The 23,150-nt window shown below is 46.1% G+C and overlaps 2 protein-coding genes across 14 annotated transcripts in view; one reads left to right on the top strand and one right to left on the bottom strand.

The window, feature by feature from the left end:
- LOC118509186 (pneumococcal serine-rich repeat protein) overlaps window positions 1–19,478 on the top strand; it is a 35,588-nt gene extending 16,110 nt beyond the window's left edge. For 8 of the 9 annotated variants that reach the window (XM_036049466.1, XM_036049458.1, XM_036049482.1 and 5 more), the window contains 2 exons: window positions 17,381–17,848; window positions 17,921–19,478. In XM_036049466.1, the coding sequence (XP_035905359.1) occupies window positions 17,381–17,848; window positions 17,921–18,037 (585 nt within the window). In that variant the 3' untranslated portion in view covers window positions 18,038–19,478. Of the gene's footprint in view, window positions 1–1,585; window positions 6,184–17,380; window positions 17,849–17,920 lie in introns of those variants that run through there. The other variant, XM_036049524.1, reaches the window with a different exon arrangement.
- A 1,621-nt stretch (window positions 19,479–21,099) lies between these two features.
- The window catches only part of LOC118509130 (gamma-aminobutyric acid receptor subunit alpha-6-like), a 17,685-nt gene continuing 15,634 nt past the window's right edge, over window positions 21,100–23,150 (bottom strand). For all 5 annotated transcript variants that reach the window (XM_036049350.1, XM_036049359.1, XM_036049342.1 and 2 more), the window contains exons 5-7: window positions 22,988–23,094; window positions 22,080–22,914; window positions 21,100–22,007 (exon numbers count right to left, since the gene is read on the bottom strand). In XM_036049350.1, coding sequence (XP_035905243.1) covers window positions 21,844–22,007; window positions 22,080–22,914; window positions 22,988–23,094 — 1,106 coding nt within the window. In that variant the 3' untranslated portion in view covers window positions 21,100–21,843. The remainder of the gene's footprint in view (window positions 22,008–22,079; window positions 22,915–22,987; window positions 23,095–23,150) is intronic.

Raw genomic sequence — 23,150 nt, 5'->3', positions numbered from 1 at the left:
ACTTAATTTTACCTTACGTACGGCTAGGCGGTCTGGATGGCTTTGACACACCAGCTTAGGCCAAAAATGTGACTGGCGCACGTTGAAGTTATTGAGCGGGACAAACGAGGAACAATAAACACATAGTATACTATATTAAGTTTGGGCAATCAATAGTGCGTACTACTACGGGATAGGAAGTGGGAAGGAATCAGAGGGTGATTCCCATCTCTTTGGCGAAGCCGAACAGGATCCGCGCGTATTCGTAGTCCTTCTGACCCAGGATGTCGCGCATTGGCACCGCGGGGGATCTTTTCCTGATGCCCGAACGGCTGATAGTAACCCGGGTCTTGCCGCATCGAATTCCACGCATGGCCAGAGGATGTGGTCTATGTCGTGATATCCGTTGCTACAGCTACAAACCTTGCTGTTGTTCATAACATAATGGTTCGACGTGAGTCTAGACATCACGCGAATAACCGCACGATCCATCGGGAGCCCGTGAAACCAGGGACGCAGAGATACCTGCGGTGAGATTGAGTACAGGAGCCTCCCGAGTTCATCCTCATCCCACTGGCTCTGCCAGCGGGCTATGCAAAGCGTTTGTGGGATAAGGAGCAACTCGAGAGGCGGAATCGACCTCTCAAAAAACTTGCCTTCAAATTCGCAAAATTGTCGTTTCAAAATTCAAATAGGGTAAGTGCTCCAGTTTTCGGCAGTGTACCTATTTTCGGCAGGTCGGCAAAAATAGCAAAATTAATGGAAAAATCGCAAAAGAAATGATCTTTCAACTACTTTTAAAGGAATAAATCATTGTTTATTCTTAAAATACGAAGTTTTGACGCATTTAGATCGATATTTACCGAAATATCGAATTATTTGTGCCGAGCTCAAAACATTTCGTCAATTTGGCTTTGCGCCGATAGTTCGGCAGTTCTGAGATTTAGCAAACTAGAGCTTAACAAAATTGGGGTTTCGATTTTTCTGAACAATAAAATTAGTTCAAAATTTATTCAAACCTCATTGATAATTAAAAAATCCAATAAATGAATATTTTTTCACTTTAAAGGCTGCCGAAAATGGGTACATGGAAAATGTTGATTTTTGACAGCTCAATCCAGTGCAATTTCAGAGCGATTTTCGAGAGACGTCAAAATCTGGCAGTTTCATATCCAAAATGGGCAACATAAAATTAATTATTTAACTACTTTCTATCATGAATTTAAGCAAAGTAAGAGTAGAAAATTGTTTAAAATATTTTTCTTTAACTAATTACACCTTTTCGAGTGTTTCAAATCGTCTATTCGTGATGCCGAAAATAGGAACACGGCCTGCCCAAAATAGGAGCATTCTGCCCAAAATAGGAGCAAAACCAATGTTTGCATTTTTACTAATATTTCTAAAAAACTAGGGGTTTAAACAATAAAACATAAATACTGAAACATTCTTTGATAGTTTTACAACCAAAATAATACCACCTTCAATCAAAATTATTAAGTTTAATAATTGTATTTGTATTTTTTTCTGATCAACTGCACTAAAGTGCCGAAAACTGGTACAGTTACCCTAGGTAAAAACTTTATTTTTATTTTACTTTATTTTCCAGAGATTTCTGCTCCTGTCATTTCCACCATCGCTTGATGTTCAACCGTGTGCCGGCAATGGAACCAGCTGGTAGCATGATGCGCCACACCGCCTGCATCGTGACGTAACGGGTGGCGTTCTCGGCGATGACTGATAATACATGTTACTGCTGCTGCTGCTGCTGCTGCAGCATGACGCTACCGGCTTGCTGCAAGCAACTGAAGCACAAACTTTAGACACACCATCCTGTCGAGATGTACCTTCCGGCAGGATTCATGATGCGTCCGGCTGTGGGATGGAAGCGGTGTCCTGCCAGCAGTGTTTCTTAAATATCTATCTCCGTTTTTTTTCCGCGCCAGTGTAGCAGAATTTGGAGGTCCGTCGTCACAGTCCGTGCGGCCAGAGTATGGGCAGAACGCGAAGTCGGTTTGTGTGTCATAGTAGTAGCAGCTGTTCCCGAACCATTTGAGATCGCCAGTTTGTGTTGAGGAGGGGAGGAGGGGGGGGGGGGGGAGTTTCCCATCCTTGTTTAGCTTTCTTTCCTTTTTTTTCACGCATAGCCCCAATGCGCTTGAAGCTGCAATTCAAGTCGCAACAGACAGTCGAAACGAGATAGTCAGGCAGCTCAACCCCTCGAACGGATGGTTTGAGCTTCCATTCCGGTTTTACCCGTAGTCCGATACCGGATCCGGATGGTTCAGATTTGGCATGTGCGAAGGAGAAACATTTTAAACGCTTTTTAATGTTAAATTAATGCTTACCTCTTTTGTCATTTTAGCATAATTTATTCTTTACTGTTAGCTACTCCTATTCAGCTAGTCTGCAAAATTGTGGCGATTCATCGTTCAACCTCTATTTTTTGTTGTTGGTTGTGATCGTCTTTCACTCTCTATCTCACTCCCACACTAGTAATTTCGTTTGGTTGAGAACACACATACAGACACACCAGCCACAGGAAGTGTAGGGCACACAGTGTAGAGCAGAAAGGAGAGAGAGAGAAAGGAGAAGGGAAACTTCATCCAAGCGAAGTGAGGGCGAGGAAAAATTTTACCTGCAGGCTCTATCTATCTAGGTTATATTTGGTCTAGTCGACGATCTCAAACAAAACCACACAGAAGCACAACCACCGCGATGGGGGTTGTGCGTGTGCGTTTGCATGTAGGGGGGGGGGGGGGGGGGGGAGGGGCGTTTTCAGCCGTCTGGACCTCTTTGCACTCCTTACCCCTCCTTCCTGCCCCACCAACTCCCTCTCCCCTTCCTGATACCTGAAATGGAAATAGCTGATGCGTGAAGGTCAGGTTTCCTGGATGCGACGATCAAGCTTGTGTGTGCGTGTGTCAGAGCTGTGTGTGGGGATATGCGCAACTGGATCACTACGTGTATAGATAGCATAAGTTTAGACTTAAAATGTAAGGAGTTTTCTTTTATAACAACCCCCCTTCCCAACCTTCCCCCCCATACCCGTCCCTATCATCACCATGAAGCAGGCAGCAGTGAAGTAGGCCGTGTGTACAGAATTTTGTTTTATTCTTCTCGATCAGACACTGTTTTTTTTTGCTGATGCGAGTTGGTAGTGATTTCGAACAAAAAAGCAGAGAAAAAGCGTGATCGTTTGTTTTTCTTCTTTGTAGTAGAAGATTTTTGTTTTGTTTTATCTTATTCTCTGTTTTGTGACATGTTTGTGACATGTGTTTTTGTGGCCGCGAATGAAGCGTTTTTAACACTGTTGTGACGTTAATGGGGAGAACAACAGCACAAGATACACACACACTGACATGAAGAAAATATGTTTAGGCGGGTCGTGGGGACAGTGGCGCCTGTCCTCAGACCGGGGTTAAAATCCCATCCCAGACCGCTGTGAATACCTTGCCGCGGGAAAAATCAAGTCACAGAAAGCCAGAAATTGCAGGCCGAGACCTTTCGAGGTTGTAGTGCCAAGGAAGAAAGAGCGAAGTGTGTGTGTGTTTAATTGTATCCTTACAGTAGGATAATACGAATATGTTATTACTATTTTAATTACTTCATGCTACACCAGAAGAGGGTGAAACTTAAATAACTTAATTGCATTTTAGCCGTGTTTGATTCTTGTGTCAATTTTTTTTCTTGCCGAGCTAGTATTAGTTTGTCACCTGCGTCTCACCTCATTGTACTAGCTTACAAGTATACAAAATGGGAAAGTGATACAAAAATGGGTTCTACAGACACACACACACACTACCTTGAAAATTGCACAGGATATTTCAATATTCTTTTCGGAAGTTACGCTAGGCGTGATGGCCATTAGCTACCAGGAGTGATCCAGAAGCGAGATTTGCATCAGCTCAATGCCCCACAGGATCGTGGTGGCCTGGGCAGTGTGGTCCAGAAGCAACACAAACCTGTCACAGCCGCCAGGATACTTTCGCACCCCATCCCCCGACCTAAACACTGTGCATTTAGACATTTGAACGCACGCTGCAATGGAAGAACACGCTCGAGCCCGCTACACTATCCCCGAACGGCGCGAAAAACGGTTTACAAACATGCGCTACTGGCGTTTCTGCTCCAGCTACATTAGCGGAGAGCATCAGATTGTTCTTATGATTTATTTAACGCCGTAAGCTTACACCTAGCTCCGTACGTACACGTATGCAACACGCGCATCTCCAGCGAGGAAGAGATGAGACCGTGTTGGGGCTTTTTTTTTTGGTTTTTCGATCCGCGCGAACCTAAACCACTAGCTGTAAAAAGGACCATGTACGTGTATGTTTGTTTGTTTTTTTATATATTATGTTTTTAATCTAAAGTAAACCTGGAGCGTACCGAGGTAAGCCGCTAGCAGTAAGAATCCCACATGAGGATAGGTCAGCTCACAGAACGCACACATGTGTGGGCAAGGTTTTTCGATGATCTGGATGAAAGGGTCTCCCACCTGTAATACCTCCTCCTCCGTCACTTACCCCCCTCTGCCTCTACTATCCCAGATTCATCGTCCCTCATCTGTATGTATTCGGGAGGATTAGCGCTCCCCAATGTCTCATCGTAATGTGTCGCGAATAGGAGGTTTAATTTTCTTCGGGGGGTCTCTCTGCAAAAAAAAAAAACGGCGCAGAGAACAATAGGTACGAAACGGGCCATGCGGAACGGTAAGCGCCGGAAGCAACACTAGCAGAACGCGACATTTAATATTGCTGTGTACGATAACGGATGTGTAATGTTTAGATTGTAACAAGCTCGTAGACTGACACGGAGTCGGATGAATAAAACGGTCTCATCACGTACTGCCAATTTCTGAACCACTGTTTCTCTTCCTCTGGTCACCCGGCCCGGGTCTCTCTCTTTCTCTCTCTCTCTCGCTGTACCCTCGGTTTCTAATTTCTTTCCCCCTTTCCTTCGCTCCCCTTCTTGCCCCTTTTTTCAACACCGTGAGATACGTTACTGCTCCAAGTCACCAACGCGGCGGTTAGGCTTAAGGAACAACACCCTTGTAGTGTATGTATTCGCGGGAAGATTTTTTTGAAAGTGTGTCGAACAAAACCCAACAGCCATGGCAGATTGATCGATGTTTAAGTTTTAGAGAGCGCAACAACTTCTCACTGTACTGCGACGGAGTAGTAGTAGTAGCGAGGCAGTCGCGCCCAACTCTGTGTGTGATGGGGGCGATGTGAGCGGATGAGGTTTGGAGATTGTACTGATATAGAATCGTTTTGTCCAGATATGATTTACGAAAGGAGGCATATTGCCAAACCCACGTAGTATTGATGGTGTAGATGAGGTATATATATATATATAGGTAGATGAGCGGTAGCCCGGTCGTGACCTAGCGAAGGGATAGGGTTAAGCTTACTCGAAGAAAAAAAGAAAGCAAATTTCCTCAAGGTATTTCCACTTAGTAATGGTAACTATTATTCAAAAAAGAAAAAAAAAAACGAATGGAAAACAACTAAAAGCTGCCACCGGTTGTTTCTCAGCTCCATGTTCCAAGGTTGTCCAATCGAAGGTGTTTCAGACCACAGACAGATGTTTCGTTTTTATTTTAAGTTTAACTCTAATATGTACACTCTCTCACTCTCTACCAATATTTGGAGCTCGTCTAGCCCGTCAGCAGCAGTGGCCGGTGCGCTGGATGGCTGCGACCTAATAGTGTAAGAGCGTCGCACTAGGGAGAGGTTAGGTCTAACGGGGATGAACTAAACGATAGTAGATATAAGGCCGAAGGATATGCTGGGTCGAAAAGGCAGTACTACTAGAGAAAGAGAGATAGATAGAGAGAGAGAGAGAGATAGAGAGAGAGAGATAGAGAGAGAGAGAGAGAGAGAGAGAGATATGCCAAAACCAATCGGCTCAGAAAACGCTGGCCAATGAAGGTGAATATGGAGCAGGGATAAAGGAATAAATTACTAAAAAAAAAAAACAAGATGAAGACCGAAAGGTGATTGTGATAGTCAAAATGGTCGTACGGTACGGGAAAATGGTGGGCGGCACCTCTGTGACTAGCTTAGGGGGTGTGTGTGTGTGTGCGCGCGAGTGCGGTGGTTTTTGGGAGAGATTGTGAAGACGTTGTGAATACTACTGCGACTAATTTGAATGTAATGATTATGAAATATAGTTTAGCATCTAACTTGAAATACATTAAAAAAAGAAAATGGAGCAAAACACACATACACAAACAAAAAAACAGTAAGCAAAACAGATAACAGATGAACAGATATTAGCGTTGAGTGTGCAGCGGGGCAGCGCATCCTTTGGTGTGTAAAGGTGTATCGCTGCATAATAATCATAGTAACCGTACGGATAATAATAACTAATAAAATACATAAATAGAATTGCAACAAAAAAAACCAACAACTCTGCGACTCTACGTGTGTGTGTGTGTGTGAGGTGAATGAAGCAGAAGCTAGAGAAAAGGAGATGGATCGAGATTACTTTTCTTTATATTAATTTTTAAATCCTGGTCACGGCACCAAACGCATGGTATCTGCTTCTTTCTTGGGCTGACGAACTCTTAGATCATGGGTGCTTTATGTGGCTTATTGAACTGATTGACACCGTACAGTTGGAAAGTCAGTGCTTGCTATGGGAGAACGGCCCAGCTGGGATTTGAACTCCGGTCCTGCCGTATGAAGCTGGTATATTGAACGCATGGTAAATTGAAGGCAGATTTCTTTTGCATAATGCTAGTTTTTAAATTCACATAGGACGGCCTTGCCGTATAAAACCTGGCCTGTGGGTGTAAACCATAAACCTAGTTCGAGTATGGAAAAAGTAGATGGAAGTATATTCGTTTGAAATCCAAGCGCATTGTATTTGGAAACCAAACTTCTTGTCAATCGTATATGGAATCCTATAAATCTTGAACTTCTCGACTTGAACTAACTTGAGGCGATGACGACACCGGTCTTCACACGGCAGTACCGAGGTTCAAATCCCATCCAGACGACCGCCTTCCCGAACGTAGGGCTGGCTACTTTCTTCTTCTTCTTCCTTGGCACTACAACCTCGAGAGGTCTCGGCCTGCCATTTCTGGCTTTCTGTGACTTGGTTTTACCCGTAGTAAAGTAGTCAGCCATACGTACGGGGAGGCGGTCTGGATGGGATTTGAACCCCGGCCCTGCCGTGTGAAGACCGGCGCCGCTGTCGCCTCGGCCACCGGACCGCCTCGCTGGCTACTTTACTACGGATTAAATTAAGTCACAATAAGCCAGAAATGGGAGGCCGGAACTAGGCACGGAAAATATTAGATGGAAGGGTTGATTTTCTTTATTATCATTTAAAATCCTGGTCACGGCACCACGAACGTATGGTATATGGAATTCACTCAAACGAATGCTCCTTAAAGTCAAATTTCTTGTACCTAGCTCAAGCATGGAAAAAGTAGATGGAAGAGTTGCTTTTCGCTCTATTTCTTTTAAATCCTGGTCACGGCACCACGAACCAATAGTAAAAAGATTTCATTGAAACGAATGCTCCGTACAGGCGAATTTCTTGCCCATAAACCTAGTTCAAGTATGGAAATTTCTGCCTTTGCTCCTAATCTCCCGACTGCTTTGGAATGAAGGTTTTATGAGCTCGGGACATGCTCAACCAAACTATCGGAACGCCCGAAATTGAAGGGTTTTAATGCTTACGCTCGTAAGCCTGCGGCAATAAACCGTTTTGCGTAATGGAGTAGCTTTATCGGAGTAGCACTGGTACCAGCCAGCACTACACTGGAAATGCCTTTAGTCAAACAGCCCAACAAGCGGGCACCTCCTCAGGCACCTGCCACCACTATAGCTCGAGCGTGCAGTTTTGCGTTTGGAAGTTGTCAAGTTTCGTTTCCTTCCCTCTGTCGTTAATAATAAATGGCAAGCAAATTGAATTATTTTTATACGACCAATAATCAGGCCAATGTCGGTAGCGATGGTGTGTTGCTTTGCCGGATTAAGAGCCAGGGAGAGAGAGAGATAGGCAGCGACCCTTTATAAATATCTATAGGTGGAGCAAAAAGGGTGGAAAACTAAATTTTGCGTGTGCTTATGAAGGCAGGGGTCGCAAAAGTCAAACTTTTCCAGTTCACTCCACTTTCTCGATTACGGGATATGATTAGGTTTGTTTAGTAGATTTTTTTTTCAGTTTTCCCCTTGGCACGTAAGAGCGTTTGACGTTTGTTGGGCGAACAAATCAAAGCCAAATCCACGCGGGGAATGCTCGTCATCGTGTCCCTTCTTTCGGCCAGCACGGACACATAAATTTCAATCATTTTGACATGCCAGCAGGAAGAACCATTCCGGCGAACCTTTTGCGCTTGCTGGGGGGGCACGATTTGATTGCGAACAGGAAGACGATTGGCACGGGTTCTGGTAGCCGCGAACGGTAAACCCCTTGTGCGATTCGTTTTCATGTTGAGCAACCTGTTCGTTAGCCAAAACCTCCCTCCCCGCGTATCCGACAGCCCCCGTGCCATATACCACAAAAATCCCTTTTTGGCAGCACTGACAGACTGACTTGAAGCTGAAGAAAAACCACGCCAATAATTTGAGGTGTCGGGTTTGCTCACTGCCGTTGCTTGCAACGCGAGACAACATATCCCCGTTGATCGATTTCTGTTTTCGCGACGGAAACGTTAGCCAAAAACGCGGTCGAGCAGCAGTTGATTAAATCGGTGTCATATTTCACCAGCAATATGATATTTGAGGCAAGATACATGAGGCAATCGGAGGACAAAAAAGTGCTCAGCTCAGATCAGGTGATTAGGCGTAAACCAATTTTGTACCAGTGCCCAGACGCCTGACGTTGGCCTGTCTTTAAATGGCAGAATCGTTTGTACAAGGTCTCAAGGCAGCATCGGGGCGTGATATTTAGGGACATACTAACGACATGGTTGATTGCTAGATACTTCTAAAGCAGCATCTAGACAGAGGCGTTGGCATATCGTATTCTGGGATATAGGACATTAGGATAGCTAAGAGCTCTTGTAGCTTCAGGGTCCATGTTGAGAATATTCTGATAGCATTCCTTGAAGACCTCACCTGAAAGACCTCAGAAGAAGCAAGTGCCCAGACACTTGATACAGACCTTTTTTGAATGACAGAATCGTTTGTACAAGGCAGGATTTCAGCAGGATTTTGGTTTCATATTGAAGGACAAATCATCGACATGGTAAATTGCTCGCGGATGGCAAGAACCCGATTTTTGAGTATAGGATATTGGGATACGAGTTCTAGTAATTTCAGGGACTATATTGGGAATGTTGATTCTAATAGCATTCCTTTAAAGCCCTCACCAGGAACTCTTAAAAAAGCAGTGAGTAGATTGCTTGCAAAAAAACCTTGAAGACTATTTAATTGAGTTAGACAAAGAGGCAATTTTCTACGAGGACTATAACATTCGCTCTACCAGATGTTCAGAGACAATCCTCCCTTCCAATCAAGATGAAAATTCCCTTTACGAGGATACATATTGCATAGACATCTCCTACCCATGCTTCTACACTTTCTTTCTGAATCTCTCCTACTGCAAACTGCTGCTAGAGGCTCTGGACACGGTGGATGGAGGTACAACTTAGACGTTACGTTTCCAAAACACTATGGGCACTCGGTGGTGGATTGGTGGAGTACAGGAGAGGGCTGGCAGGACTCTCCCAACACACTCCCGTCGTCCTGCGTGATGAAGCTGGGCCAAATACTTGTTGCTGGAGAATGCACCTATACATCCACACACAACACTCTCTGTCCCAAGACCCTCCTCACGATTTGTTCGTCCTTCACCCGACATATGCTCACGGTAGTCATCGTACAGTAGTGGAGTAAATTTTTTATGAACACCCCCTCCACCCCTCTTTTTTCCTCCATTTGCCCTCGACCTGACATCGCCATCAGGACAAGGAATTCCGGTGTGTGTGTGTGTTTTGTTGTTGTTGTCCTTTCCACTGCAGTCCTGTGTGAAATTTGGTGCTTCGGTGTGTTCTACGCGCATTCGCATTAGTATGAAAGGGCTCCCTCAAGCGGTAGATGGACGGGAAGGGGTGTTCTTCGCATAAGGAATGGGCAGCCCTTGAGTGAGGACTCGCCGCGTCATCCGTATGGTCCCCGGTTTATAGAAGCTCTCGCATACACACACGCAGTCTCTCGCGCTCCGGGTTCTTATCACTGCGTTCTCTCTCTCGTGTTGTGCGTGTTTCTTTCGCAGCAGTATTGGAAGAGACTTTACTCTGCGTAGGATATCTCCCGCCGTCAGGATACGAGTGCCAGGACAACTGATGGTGTTATCAAGCGCCGAAAGATGTTTCAGGGATCATGTGTGCACGTGTGGATATGCGTGATACAGCTTATATCACGAATTGAGATCTTCTCTTGGGAGGCTCACAAACTCTCCGACGAGTGCTTGTTGGAGGCTTTAACCTTCCACACACTAATCCTCCTCATCCCAATATACATATGTACGGGGTTTGCTCTGCTGTCGGAAGGATAATGCCACTTTTCTGTCGGTCGGTGGATATACGCATACGCGGTGCGGCACACCGAAAAGCTGTAGTAGTCGGAGTAGTCATCAGGCAGAGAGGTGGTCATGACCAAAAAAGAGAGAGAGAGAGAGAGAGAGAGCGTGTGAAAGAGATGGAGTGAGAGAGAATTTGTGGAACGAAACGGGAGGAAAAAAATGTATGTACATTGTACAGCACACAACCGACTCTGCAATCTTCTTTCGGCGTGTAGTCCGTACGGCGCGAGGTTAAGGTTTATCTCGAGTGTGCGTCGGGGTCCATTCCAAAATCGCACACGGCCGAAGATGGACGGACGGTCCCGGTGAGAGTTTGGCCCTTTTATCCCGAAAGGCCCTTTAGCACCGTTCGTTCCGCGCGTTTCGCCACTCCCTCCCTCCCATTCGCACCGATTTTTAGTTTTCGCCAACAAAACTCCTTTCGCCAAACCCATCCAAACTCGCCAAAACCCGTTTGCTACAACATCCACACAATAACAAAAAAAAACAGCTTCAGCAATAGTCACAATAGTAAGCAAGAGGGCCCTGCGTGCGTGCGTGTGTGCGTTTCCGTCGTCCGGTTCCTGCTCCAAAAATCTTATCCGCATCCTCTCGTGGACGTCAACCAAAACGGGAAAAAGCAAATGGAGAACGTGTAGTGGTGGTAGTGTCCGTATCCCGAAGCTCACAACCACCTGTTTCGTGTTTGCTGACGGGCAGTGCAGCGCTGTGGAGAAAAGCTTCCGTATGTTGTGTGAACTAGCCGAAGCTTGAATCCTGCCGCAGACGTTCACCTCAAGGCACGTGTGCTCTACCACAAGTTCGAGAAGGTAAGGGTGTACCAGCACTAGAAACAAAAGCAGTCGGAAAGATGAGGTGAACCAGTACACGCATCGTACTCGTCGCTACACCATTATCAACCCGTAGTGAGTGAGGTTTGGGCGAAGCAATCCTGCACCGTAGCGCTGGGTAGCGGTGAGATGAGAACGAGACCGTAATCTGCGTACGCTTTTCCCCCTGGTACTCACACAACTAGCGAGCGCGCTCTAGGTGGCGGTATAATGCCGAGCGGCTACCGACCGACCGGACAGTTGCGGATGGATACCGCACGATGGCGCTGACTGCTTCCACTGCTCAGGGTGTGCGCCGACAGCAATCAGTTTGCGTTTGGCCGTCGTGCCGATTGGACCGGACCGTCTAGAGCGAGCTGGGCAACGATCGGGACGACCGACACATGATGGTGAGACGGTGGCACTAAAAACCAAAACCCACACAACACCGCACAGTGAACGGTGGTGCGGAGGAGGAAGCTTGGGTTGGCGTGTGGTACTGCCAGACTTAGACACAAAAACAATCAACCAACAAAACCGTTCGTGATCTGTACCAGCAAAGCGTGCTGTAAAAGCTAAACCAACAGAAGGCTAGTGTCGGTAGTGGTAGTAGTGTGCTAGTAGTTAGTAACGGTAGTATTTACCAGATCACTTAGTTAGGAGATATCGTGCACTACCGTTGCGCTAGAACGCGTCAGAACGATGGAATCTGTCGGGAGTAATGGTAATAGCGATGCCAGTGCGACGGTGGTGGCATCCGATACAGGTGCCGCTGGTCCGGTGCCCGAAGTGCCACCGGTGCCGGAGGTAGTGCCCGCACCGGACATATACAACCCGGAACGGGTCGGCACGTTCAAGGGTGAGCTGATGGAGTTTCTCGGCGAGCTGGTAACACCGGGCGACCCACCGTGGGACATCGGAGTGTTCGAAGGGTACGGGCGCGGTCTGGTCGCGACGCGTGACATCGACGTCCACGAGCTGATCTTTATCGATCGTCCGGTGTTGGTGGGACCGCGCGTTAACAACTACGAGGTGATCTTCTGTGCTAGCTGCTGCTGCATCTTGCGCCGTCTGCAGCTCTGCACCGGCGGGTGCCGGTTGCCGATCTGCAGCCGGTGCGATTTTTCCGTCGGTGCGGAATCACCGCACGCGGCCGAATGTCGGTTGATACAGAGCTGGCAGCCGAAGGATGCGGGCCGCTACTCGAAGAACATCCTGTACGCGCTAACGTCCATCCGGGGCTTTCTGCTGTCCGACCGGGATCGGTCGATCGTGCTGCAGATGGAGGGTCATCCACCGCGCAAGGAGATGACGACCGAGATCGAACGGTTGCTGAAGGATGGCTACTTCTGGAACCTGGACCCGGAAGGCCCGGCGGTACGGTATCTGCGGCAGGTAGTGAACGTACTCAACACGAACGCGTTTGAAACGAGCCGGATTGTGGCGGACGAGGAGAACAACCATCATGAGATTATACTGCGCGGTCTCTACATACTAGGTGCGCTGATGAACCATTGCTGCAGACCGAACGTCCGCTACGTGTTCGACGATCAGCTCCGGATGCGTGTGCACGCTTCGCGCCCTATCAAGAAAGGTGAACAGATCATGAACAACTACTCCAAGATACTGTGGGGCACGCAGCATCGCATCATACATCTCTGCTTCTCGAAGAACTTTCTCTGCAGCTGCGACCGGTGCAAGGATCCGACGGTGAGTGTTTCCAGCCTGCTCTGAGGCACCTGAAATCGTTTGGTTTTGGTTGCATGCACCTGAATCCTCCACTGCCACCATGTTTATGTTGCATGCTATATATAAAACCCAGCATCATCTGCTGCCCGTGCCACGATGCCAGGGCAGCCGGACGCGCGACACAGACCAAGGTAGACCGTGTGAGCGCGCGCTAAACAACACCGCCGCCGCACCAGATGATTCGTTATTTATATTTTCGGATTACGCTCGTAATCTGATGCCAACGTAATCTTCCGGTCCACGCCTCCAACCGATACGGGTTTGGTGGCGTGGAAGTGAGCCGCAGACGAGCGAGGATCTCCACGGGTGAGGTTCTATGAAAAGTTGTGATGATGGCGATAGTGTTGGTGATTGGCAGACTAAACCGCATTGCAACTGCAGTACGGACATACGTCCGTTAATAAATTATGTCACATGCCACCCAAGGCAAACAGCAGCACATCTCGCTACAACTCCCACGGGCAGCAAAAGTGCTTCCGTCGGTGAGTTTGGTAGTATCTCAAGGGTAGCAGAGTTCATCTCCTGCAGCAACCGACTCAAAAAAAGAAAACACATATCATCACGAGCCAAAACGTGCCGTGACGAAGTCCGTGTCGTTGCCGTTACCAAACTTATTTGCCATGGATGCTCGATTTCGGCAGCAGCATAAGCGACTATTTTGAGGCGAGTTTTGCCGTTTCGTGCCTCTGCCTGCCCTTCTAATATTGGGGTCGTTATTTTTGGACCACCGATCTCCTAGATACCGGGCACAAGGAGCGTGGTAGGGAAGAAGAGACGAGCCAAAGAAAATAAGAAAACCCCAGCAACAACATACGTGCATACACAACCCCCAACACCACGCACTAGGGAGAGAACCCGAATTTGCCGAATATTTCCGGACAGTTTTTTTGATTCTCAATTTTTTTTTTGTTGGGATCTGGTTGCCCACCGAAAGGGCACGTCTTCTACCCCGAGGATCGATTTCCTTTGCTGCACCTGTACCTGTCCGGTGGAGGAACGAAAAAAAAAAACTTGAAATGCCATTCGGATCGTTTGTCAACGGGGTGTGGTGGTTGGGACCCCCGGACGCTGGCAACATCTTTCGGGAAGTTGTCAGCTGTTAATGTGCGACAAATGGTGAGTTTTTAATTGCTGTCAGTGCTGTGTGTCGGTGGTGTGATTTCAGCGCGCCCTATGAGAAAGAGACACCAAGACTGGCGGCGTGGTTTTTTGTTTTTTGAGAGTTGGCAAGCGAAGATTGGCGATGTTTTGACAGATAAGTATCGATTCCCCGGGTCCGGGAATGAGCCGATCAGCACGAATCGGTTCGCTGGTCGTATGTGTACTTGGTGATGTTAAATTACTCGTATCCTCCATTACCTTAAACCTTTCCCACTCGCCTGGGGTACAGGTTTGATCAAACGCGGATAGCGGCTACTACTGTACTGACGCAATAGAGCTGGCGGCAATAGCTCACCAAAGCAGCTGACAGCTGTAGATGATTTGCCCGTTACACAATCTTTGGCACATCCTTCCATATCTCCTCTCTCGAATCCCTCCTCGCAATTGAAAGGCGCTCGCAAAAAAAAAAAATAGAGCTGCTGTTTTGGCAGCAGTTGTCTGTAAAATATTTCCTTACATTTCAAAAACGAATCAATCACCTTTCGGCGTCGGTGACCTTTTTTGGAGGGGTTATTTCGGTGTGTCCTTTCGCGGGATGTCATTTTGCGCGATTTCGCTATTTATGGACGAGTACTGGGGCAACATTCGGTTATCTTCCGCAACAGCCATGTTGGTTGGCCACCTTGCAATTTTTGTCCGCTTTAGGACTTAATTGCGAATTTGCGGCAATCGGGTAGTTTCGCGAGGGTTTTTTTTCTGATTGATTGATTTGTGGTGTCAGTTTAATAGCTGTACTTGCTATCAAAACTTTGTTCGTTGCTTTCGGTGTGTTTGGAGTTTTTGATGGGCCAATTGGGCGCGCGCCATCTTGTTTGGAGCGGAGCCATCTTTTGGTTCTCTTTAAAACACGCCAAGGGACAACGGCAACTCCTAGCAGCGCGTACTGCGGTATTTTAAATCATGAATATTCAATGGCTAACGAAACGGGTTGACCTTGATGATATTGTTACTATCTCCCTCCCCCCCCCCTGGGTCACAGCTATTTAAATGTTTTGCTTCCAGCACGCGTGCCCTGTACGGTTGGACGAAATATTGATGTTTACAGGCATACAAGACCGAAAACACATTTCGTGAGGAGTGCTTCGTAAATGGATCGGCTCACTTTGAAGTGTGTATAATACTTTTGCGTGTGCTCTCTGTTGTGGATAACATTATTAAAAATGTAGCCTTTGTCACCCCGATTGCCTAGCTTTAGGCGTCCGTCCCACGCTTTCGCCTAAAGGGAGACAATTCGCTTAACTTTTCTTGCTGTTGTACATCTAAACCACTAGTTTTCATGGTTTTGATGCAAAGTTTTGTGGTCGCCGACGTGTCTTTCACACCAGCTATGCCCTCAATTTTGAACAGGAAAAACTCCCAAGTGTGGACCACGTTGTTTGCGTGCTGGGAAAAACTTTAAAATAGTCCTTTGTTTCGTGTTTTTTTGTTGCTTTCACTCCTCACCTGAATGTCGCAAACGGTTCAGCCAGTAACTGATGTTTATGGGCTCTGTTTCACGATGCTACCACCCGGCTGGTCTAAGGCTGCATGTCGTGTTTATGAACGGACGCTTCGCACAAGTACCGGGACCTGGGTTGGCAGGTATATGTGATCCTGTCGACATTATACATTAGTCTGACCATGGTCGCATTGTTTCCTGGTGGGTTCCCTCACCATGCTGCTTCATTGGGGGTACTTTCGGAGAAGCTTGAAATGGAGCCTTAGCACGATATCCTACTGAGGATAATGAATAGTTCACAACCATACTTTACGCCTGTGAACGCAAACTAGCCTGCTAGAGCTAAAGCTGGACAATATTGTTCAGAGTGAATTTGGCTTCGCAATTCAATTTAGTTTGGAGAGGCATAAGAGATGGAATGGAATGGTCTTGGTGGTACGGAGAAACGATATGTCACGAACAGGTTATGTCTCTTTAATTATGAACAAGAAACAATATCAACTGATAGACGCTGTAAGAGCCGGAACGCTCGTTACTAATGCTGTAGAGCAAAATATGTATAATCTATTTTATGTCTTTAAAAGATCTTCGTGTCTAAAAATAGAATGAAACAAGTCTAACAAATGGATATGAAGGATATATCAGTCAAATTTTCTTTTTTTTAATTTAAATTTATTTGATAAAAAAATCGGTACTAACCCCACTTAGTCATTGTCGATTACTAATCGAACGTCAATCGAACTCGGTGTGGATTTAAATCTAGATTGAATTTCATACAAATCCTGCTCGCTCGAATCCCGAGCGATTCTCAACCCGGTGGTAACTCAGTATGATCGGATGTGCTCCTAATCACATCGAATCCAATCGACTCCCAATCTAAATCCGAGTCGGATTGGGTCCTTACCCTATCCAAATCAATCTGTCAAAATCTTTTTTTTTATTCATAAGGAACGGCCTGGCCGTATTGCTATCTGTCAAAATCTTAATAGGATCGGATTTAGTCCCAGTCGAATCAAATTCGAATTCGAGCCAGTCCGACGATTCGAGTCCTAATCGAATTCTAATCAAATATTGGATTTAATCCTAGTCGAATCAGATCAAACTGATTCTAAATGCAGATTCGAGTCGGAATGCATCCTTATCCAATTTTAATCAGATTAAATCCCAATCCGTTTGAATTTAATAAGGATCGGATTCAAGCCTAATCGTAGCGGATCCAATTGACTTCGAGTCAGAGCGAGTCCTAATTGAAATCTAATCAAATACGAATCTGATCGAATCCCAATAGAATCTGTGAAATAGGATTCAATCCATATTGAAACTGTCAAAGGAATGAAATTTTGGATGCCTTGAGTCCCTTCAGGAGTTCGTCATCCTTAATTAAGGATTGGGATAAGCTACTGCTTATTACCTACCGGGGCGACAGGTGGTAGAGGTCGGGACCGGTCTTTATACGGCGGGATCGGGGCTCAAATCCCTCCCGGACTGTTCCTCCGTAGTGAGATTGGCTATCCAACTTCGTGATATCTTTAAGTCTAGTAAGCCAGAAATAGCAGGCATGACCTAAGTAAGAGGTCATTTGGCCAAGGAAGAAGAAGATACTGCTTACCATCAGGCGTGTTATGGATTTATAACTTCGATGCGTTCTTTTTTTGCATTTTGTCCCTAAGTTCCACCACTAATAGCGTACAATGCTTTACAGGAATCTGGCACCTACCTGGGCGCACTGAAGTGTGTACGGGAGAGCTGTCCCGAGGGTCGGCTGCTGCCAATAAATCCGCTCAAAATCTCGTCCCTGTGGCGATGCGACCGCTGCAACCTAAAGATGGACAACATTAAGGCAAGCAAGATCCAGGAGATCGCGGGCCGCATGATACTGAACAACGCGATCAAGCGCGAAGCGAGCTACATCATCGACTACTTGAACGATCATATCGTGAAGTTTCTGCTGCCGACGAACCAGTTTACCGTCGAGCTGAAGCTGCAGGCTATCAAGAAAATACAGTCCGATCGGCCGTTGGCTGAGCTGCGCGAAAAGGAGAAGTACTGCGTCGAGATATTAGACGTGCTGCAGCGTCTCAACTACGGCGAATGCTTCGTCAAGGGTGTACTCTGCTACGAGCTGTTTGTGACGCGCGTCACTATTGCCCAGCTGCTGAACGAGAGTGCTGTAAGTGATGTTTGGTGGCTCTAAACCCCTTAGTCTGCAGCTCTAACGCCCTTTGTTCTACCATATTTCTAGATCGCGACGGAAACGGCCAACCTCGACCAACTGCACACTGCCTGGAAGATACTCAGTCCGAGCGGTAACCGACCCAGGGACCTTCAGCAACTGGTTGTGACGTACGGGATCGAGTGAATTCGCCCTCCCCCTCCACGGAGCCCGTGCAAACTATAGCTAGAGCGAAAAGAGCGCCAAATGCTCTTGTACAAACAAAAAGGAAAACAAAACTAAACAAAAAAAACATATCGACACCTCGCGACAACACTTGTCCGTTATTTTTCACTTGTTTTTCACGGCACTTAGAAAGCTTAGGATGATGCGTTTTACCGTGGTGTGTGTGCGCACTGGACAAAAGCAAAACTAATCCGTGAGTGAGAAGGGAGTGACAGTGTGTAGGAGATTGATAGAAGATGAAAGAGAGAAACATAGAGAGAGAGAGAGAAAGATAGAGAAAGAGAGAGGGATAGAGGGAAAAAAGGATACAACGAAAGAGAATAGCTAGGCTAACGCCCTAAAAACGGGTATACCTGCTGCTCGGGATCAGGCCAAAGGATGTTGTTTGCACTGTTGTTTGTGATTTAAACGTGTGGGTTTCAAAACATATACACTTAAAGCGGCACCGGTGAAGTGGAAGAGTGAGAATTGATAGAAGCTGCAGGTGAAAGATATGCAGACGGAATATTAGTAACAGTTCTTGTAGGCAGGCTGCGGTGGCTCGGTATGTGTACCGAACGGACCTACTTTCATCCAGTTGGATTACCTCGTTTCAATCTATTGCTCACATGTATCGGAGAAGAAAGAGCGGGAAGAGAGAGAGGGAGAGAGAAAGAGAGAAGGAGAAAGAGAGACAGGGATAACCTTAATAAGAGCAACAAATAAGCTGCAAAACAGTTTTTACCTAACATTTTATGGACTCTAGTCTGTCTAGAGCTTCATTTGCTCTCAAGACCAAAAGGCAACACACACAAAAAAAAAAATTGCCCAAAAGTATGCAATCTGCATGCACTTTGAAATTGCTCTCAACCTTTTCCTACCAACGTACCCAGTTTTTAGCATGAAACAATTTTTCTATTACTCTCCTTTTTCCGAATATTTGCACCTTGCTCATTTGGCCCGCACACTAAACTCCTCACTGTCACGCACAACCGGCGGGCGTACACAACCCTCAAAATGGCGGGGTGTCTGCGTGTACTTACCTAGCAGAATCGGCTGCCATCGGTACGATTGTGTGTCCAACGCGCGCGTGGTAACTATAAAGTTTGATAAACAAGTTTCAACCTTTTTCTCGTGGTTTTGATCAAATTTATTCCTAAATGAAACAAAAAAAAGAATTATAAAAGAAAAACATATATTAGTGTAAGTGAGGTGCGTGCTGATGCGCGCCCTCTAACATCAATTACTTCTCTTCGAGCTCGTTCTAACCGTTTGGCTTCCCTTTGTACTGGCGATACTCCGTTTTTTTTTCCTCGAACTCCTCCTACTTCTCTATGCAATTGCATTGCACCACGGTCGCATTCCGTCGGCGGTGCCACTTTGTATCAACGTGCAGTAATAAAGAAAGCAACAAAACACAAAATCCGCGAAGCGACTTTGTCCTCCCCCAGCCTGTTTTTTTCTTCAAATTCTTTCGTTTTTTTGTGGGCCGGCAGATGGGACGAGGTGGAATGGTGACGGGGAAGGACGTGCAGTCTAATAATACATGGTATCGTGAAGCAAAATGGTTTACAGTGAAAGAAACAGACGATTGGTGAGGGGACTTATGGGATTTTGAATGCGCTTTTATGTTTCGCTTTCATACTTCTATCCCAGCAATCAATACTTTTTGTTGGTGTTGTGCAAAGAATTGGAAATTAACTGGTTCGTAACTGTAGCTGCTTCGGTTAAAATAATTTAAAATACAAAACTCAAAACTCCTACAATTATGCAATTTGCTTAACGATTTTTGTTTGCAGGGGTTTCGATCATGTAATTGAACACGTACTTTGTGGCAAAAGATTCTGTTTTGAGTAAAAGATTCGAGAGGGCCCCCCTCCTAGAATCTTTTGTGTGTAGCATTGAGTAGCTGTTATTTTTGTTGCACAGTGCGTATTTTGTGTGGTCAAAAATTGTTTGATAAACAGATAAAAGGCTCGAAAAGCCTCTCTCCCCTGGTGAAATTTATTTGTCACAATACGAAATACGCCTAACAGTATGTAAACCGCAGTATACATTGCGATAGCTTCACAGTGTGCTTTCAGTGTGGTCAAAAATTGTTGAATAAAGCCGAATGGAATATTGCTTATTATTTAATGCAATCCTTTCCCCAGCCCCCAACCACCAATCCTGAGCAGTCATGTAGGCTTAAGGGGGCTATTTGCTTATTCGTATTATTTATTTGTTGGATAATTGTTATCGGAGATAGATATAAAAAAAAGTAAGTAAAAGAGTAAAAAGCTGGGTAAAAGACTCGAGAAGGCCCTCTAGAATCTTTTGTGTGCAGCACTGTGGCCTGTCATTTTTGTTGTACAGTGGGATTTCTGTATGGTCAAAACCCATTTGATGTAAACATTGTGCATTGTTCCTTTATTTTGTTAATAGGCAGCGATTAGAACTTGATACAATACATTGTAACAAGTAGTTTGAGATTATGATATTCTTATGTTTCCTCCTTTGCTGAATATCAATGCAAGGTAACAAGTATTCATCGAATTACTGTTCCGTTACCGTCCGAGAACGCCGTGCATGTTTTAGGCCCGATTGTTCAACCCTAGTGCGACTGAAAACTAGTACGAAGCTCCAGTTAGCCAAAATGAATGGTAGGGTTAGCGGAGAAGGGGTTTTAATCAAATAATAACAATATTTTATTCGACTTTCTTAAACCAATTTTGACCACACTGAAAGCACACTGAAAGCTCACTGTGAAGCTCTCGCAACGTGCACTGCGGATTGCATACCTTTAGGCGTAAATCCTACAGCGCCTAACAAATTTTGTCAGGGGGGGGCCTTCTCGAGTCTTTTACCCTTTTTTTCCATTCATAGTTAAACTCCCAAAGGAAACATGACCTAAACTTTAGGCGTTTTAACACTATATTGCATACCTTCAAGGGATGCGCATCTAAGACACAAACCTTTGTAATTGTTACCCGTAGGATTTTTTATTACTAAAAAACAAAGTGTGTTAAAAGGCCTTTTTAACGGATCAAAGTAAAAAATAGCCGTTTTGTTGACCAAGGTGCAGTAGCTTGGTTGGATTTTTATTAAACATTTGCACGTTATAAAACCACTTTACACCACACAAACATCTCCCAAATGGGTTCTTTTGTTGCTAGATTATGTATAAAAATCCTTCCGTGTTTAACTTACTTTTGCTAAAATGGCGGAATGGAAATTCCAGTGACCGCTTCCCAGGTAAAAAAAAATCATCATCCTTTCTCGCTTTGGCAGGTTTACTTGTTACTTAGACAGAGCGAGAAAGCGTCACGATTTTGTTACCTGGGTTAAGGACGCTTCCTTTTCTTTTTGGTGCATACCCTCTAGGCGCTGACAATTAAATGTCCAAAAGGCATTCGCTTTAGTTTTTGTTGTGTTTCGTATTGTAAAATTTATTTCGAACAAGATAAGGGCAAACGAAAAATCAAAAAAACGAAACTAAACTCTTAAAATATTCTAATCAACAGAAAAAAAAAACAGACTAACTTGCTGAACTCGCGTTGCGCGCCAGCATAACCGTCTCCATTCGCCATTAGCTAAAAGCTTATCGTACAAGCTTATCTTCTAATCGGTACACAGTAGTAAATGAGGTAAAAAAACCTATGCAGTTCCCTTCCACAGTAACGCTAGACTGGATTATGGGTAGAAGAAGGGGATGAACGATGGGAACACGACCGGAGCTGGATGGATGGAAGAGAGTGCAATTTTTAGATCCAGTGTTGGTTCCGCCTCATACTGGCACACCGGTGTTACTACTCTAACGGAATGCCCACCGTGGCACCGGCGCTCGATTGACGACGGGCCAGATATCGCTGAAGGGACGGGATGGCGAACAGCATCGCTCCGCTGATGGCGATCGTAGTGCCTGCCATGATGAACCCGGGACCGTACGAGAGAGTGAAGTCGTACAGCCAGCCTGGATAAAGCGGAAGAGAGAGAGTTTTACTTTTATGTTGGTGATCATCGGGATTTTTCGCCAAACACTTACCTGCAATCGGAGGTCCCACGAACGAGGCAATACCCTGGAAGAGCAGTAGCAACCCGAACGCATTTGTCAGCTTCTCCAGCCCGAGCAGATCGACCAGAATAACCGAGGTCAGCCCAACGTATGCACCGATGGTGAAACCGAACACGGCCGAATACACCGCAAGCCAGTAGAAGTCGAGACAGAAGACGGACAGAGCCGTCGCAATGCCACACACCGCCAGTGAGCAGTTGTACACAAACAGTCGATTAACCCACGCCTTGTCGGACAGATAGCCGAGCACTATGCGTCCAACCGTGTTGGCGATACCGATGATGCCGAGCAGGTAGCTCGCATCCTGTGACCCAATGCCCAACACCTGAGCCTGTGCAGCGAGATACACGTACGGCACATTAAATCCAACGCTCGTCAAAAAGTTCGACACGGTAAAGATGATAAAGATCGGGTCCTTCATGATGGAGAAGTTCATCATCTCGCGGAAGGTGTCACAGGTTTCGCGCGAGCACGGTATACACCCGCAGCAGTGTTCCGGTGCATCCGGTTCGCCCACCGGTCGGTGAAGTCCATTACCCTGCACGGAGCCGTAGCTACCCTTCTCGTACACAGACAGATTGGCCTGGGATGTGTGGCGCGATGCGATGTTGTGTACGGAACCGGTGTAGAGTGCATCCTTCCGGTACATGGTGCCACTCTCGGTACGCTTCAGCACTACCTGCTGCTGCTGCTGTGATTCCGGTGTGGTGAGCAGAGGTTGACTGAGGCCCAACCGTTTGGCGTCATCGGCTGGTGTGGCACGTGAGGGTTTGTCTAAGTTATGTCCGCTTACTGAGTGACCATTCTGCAAGGGAGAGAAACCAGGAGTTATTGGAAGGGGGGAAACAAAGACATCTATCCTGAGCAAATGAGCGTACCGCATTGAGATCTATTTTAGGTGTGTCCACGTTACCGTGGCTGTTGGAGCGTTTCAGATTACTTTCGCTAGCGTTGGTCGGGGGTGGCTTCAAGCTGTTGCTCTGATCTAGTATAGGACGGAAGGACGGTGTCAGTTGTGTCGCATTCTGAGCAAGCAACCCA

This window comes from Anopheles stephensi, chromosome X (assembly GCF_013141755.1).
Source record: "Anopheles stephensi strain Indian chromosome X, UCI_ANSTEP_V1.0, whole genome shotgun sequence".
NCBI classification, from domain to species: domain Eukaryota; kingdom Metazoa; phylum Arthropoda; class Insecta; order Diptera; family Culicidae; genus Anopheles; species Anopheles stephensi.
This window is presented reverse-complemented; position numbering and strand designations above follow the sequence as displayed.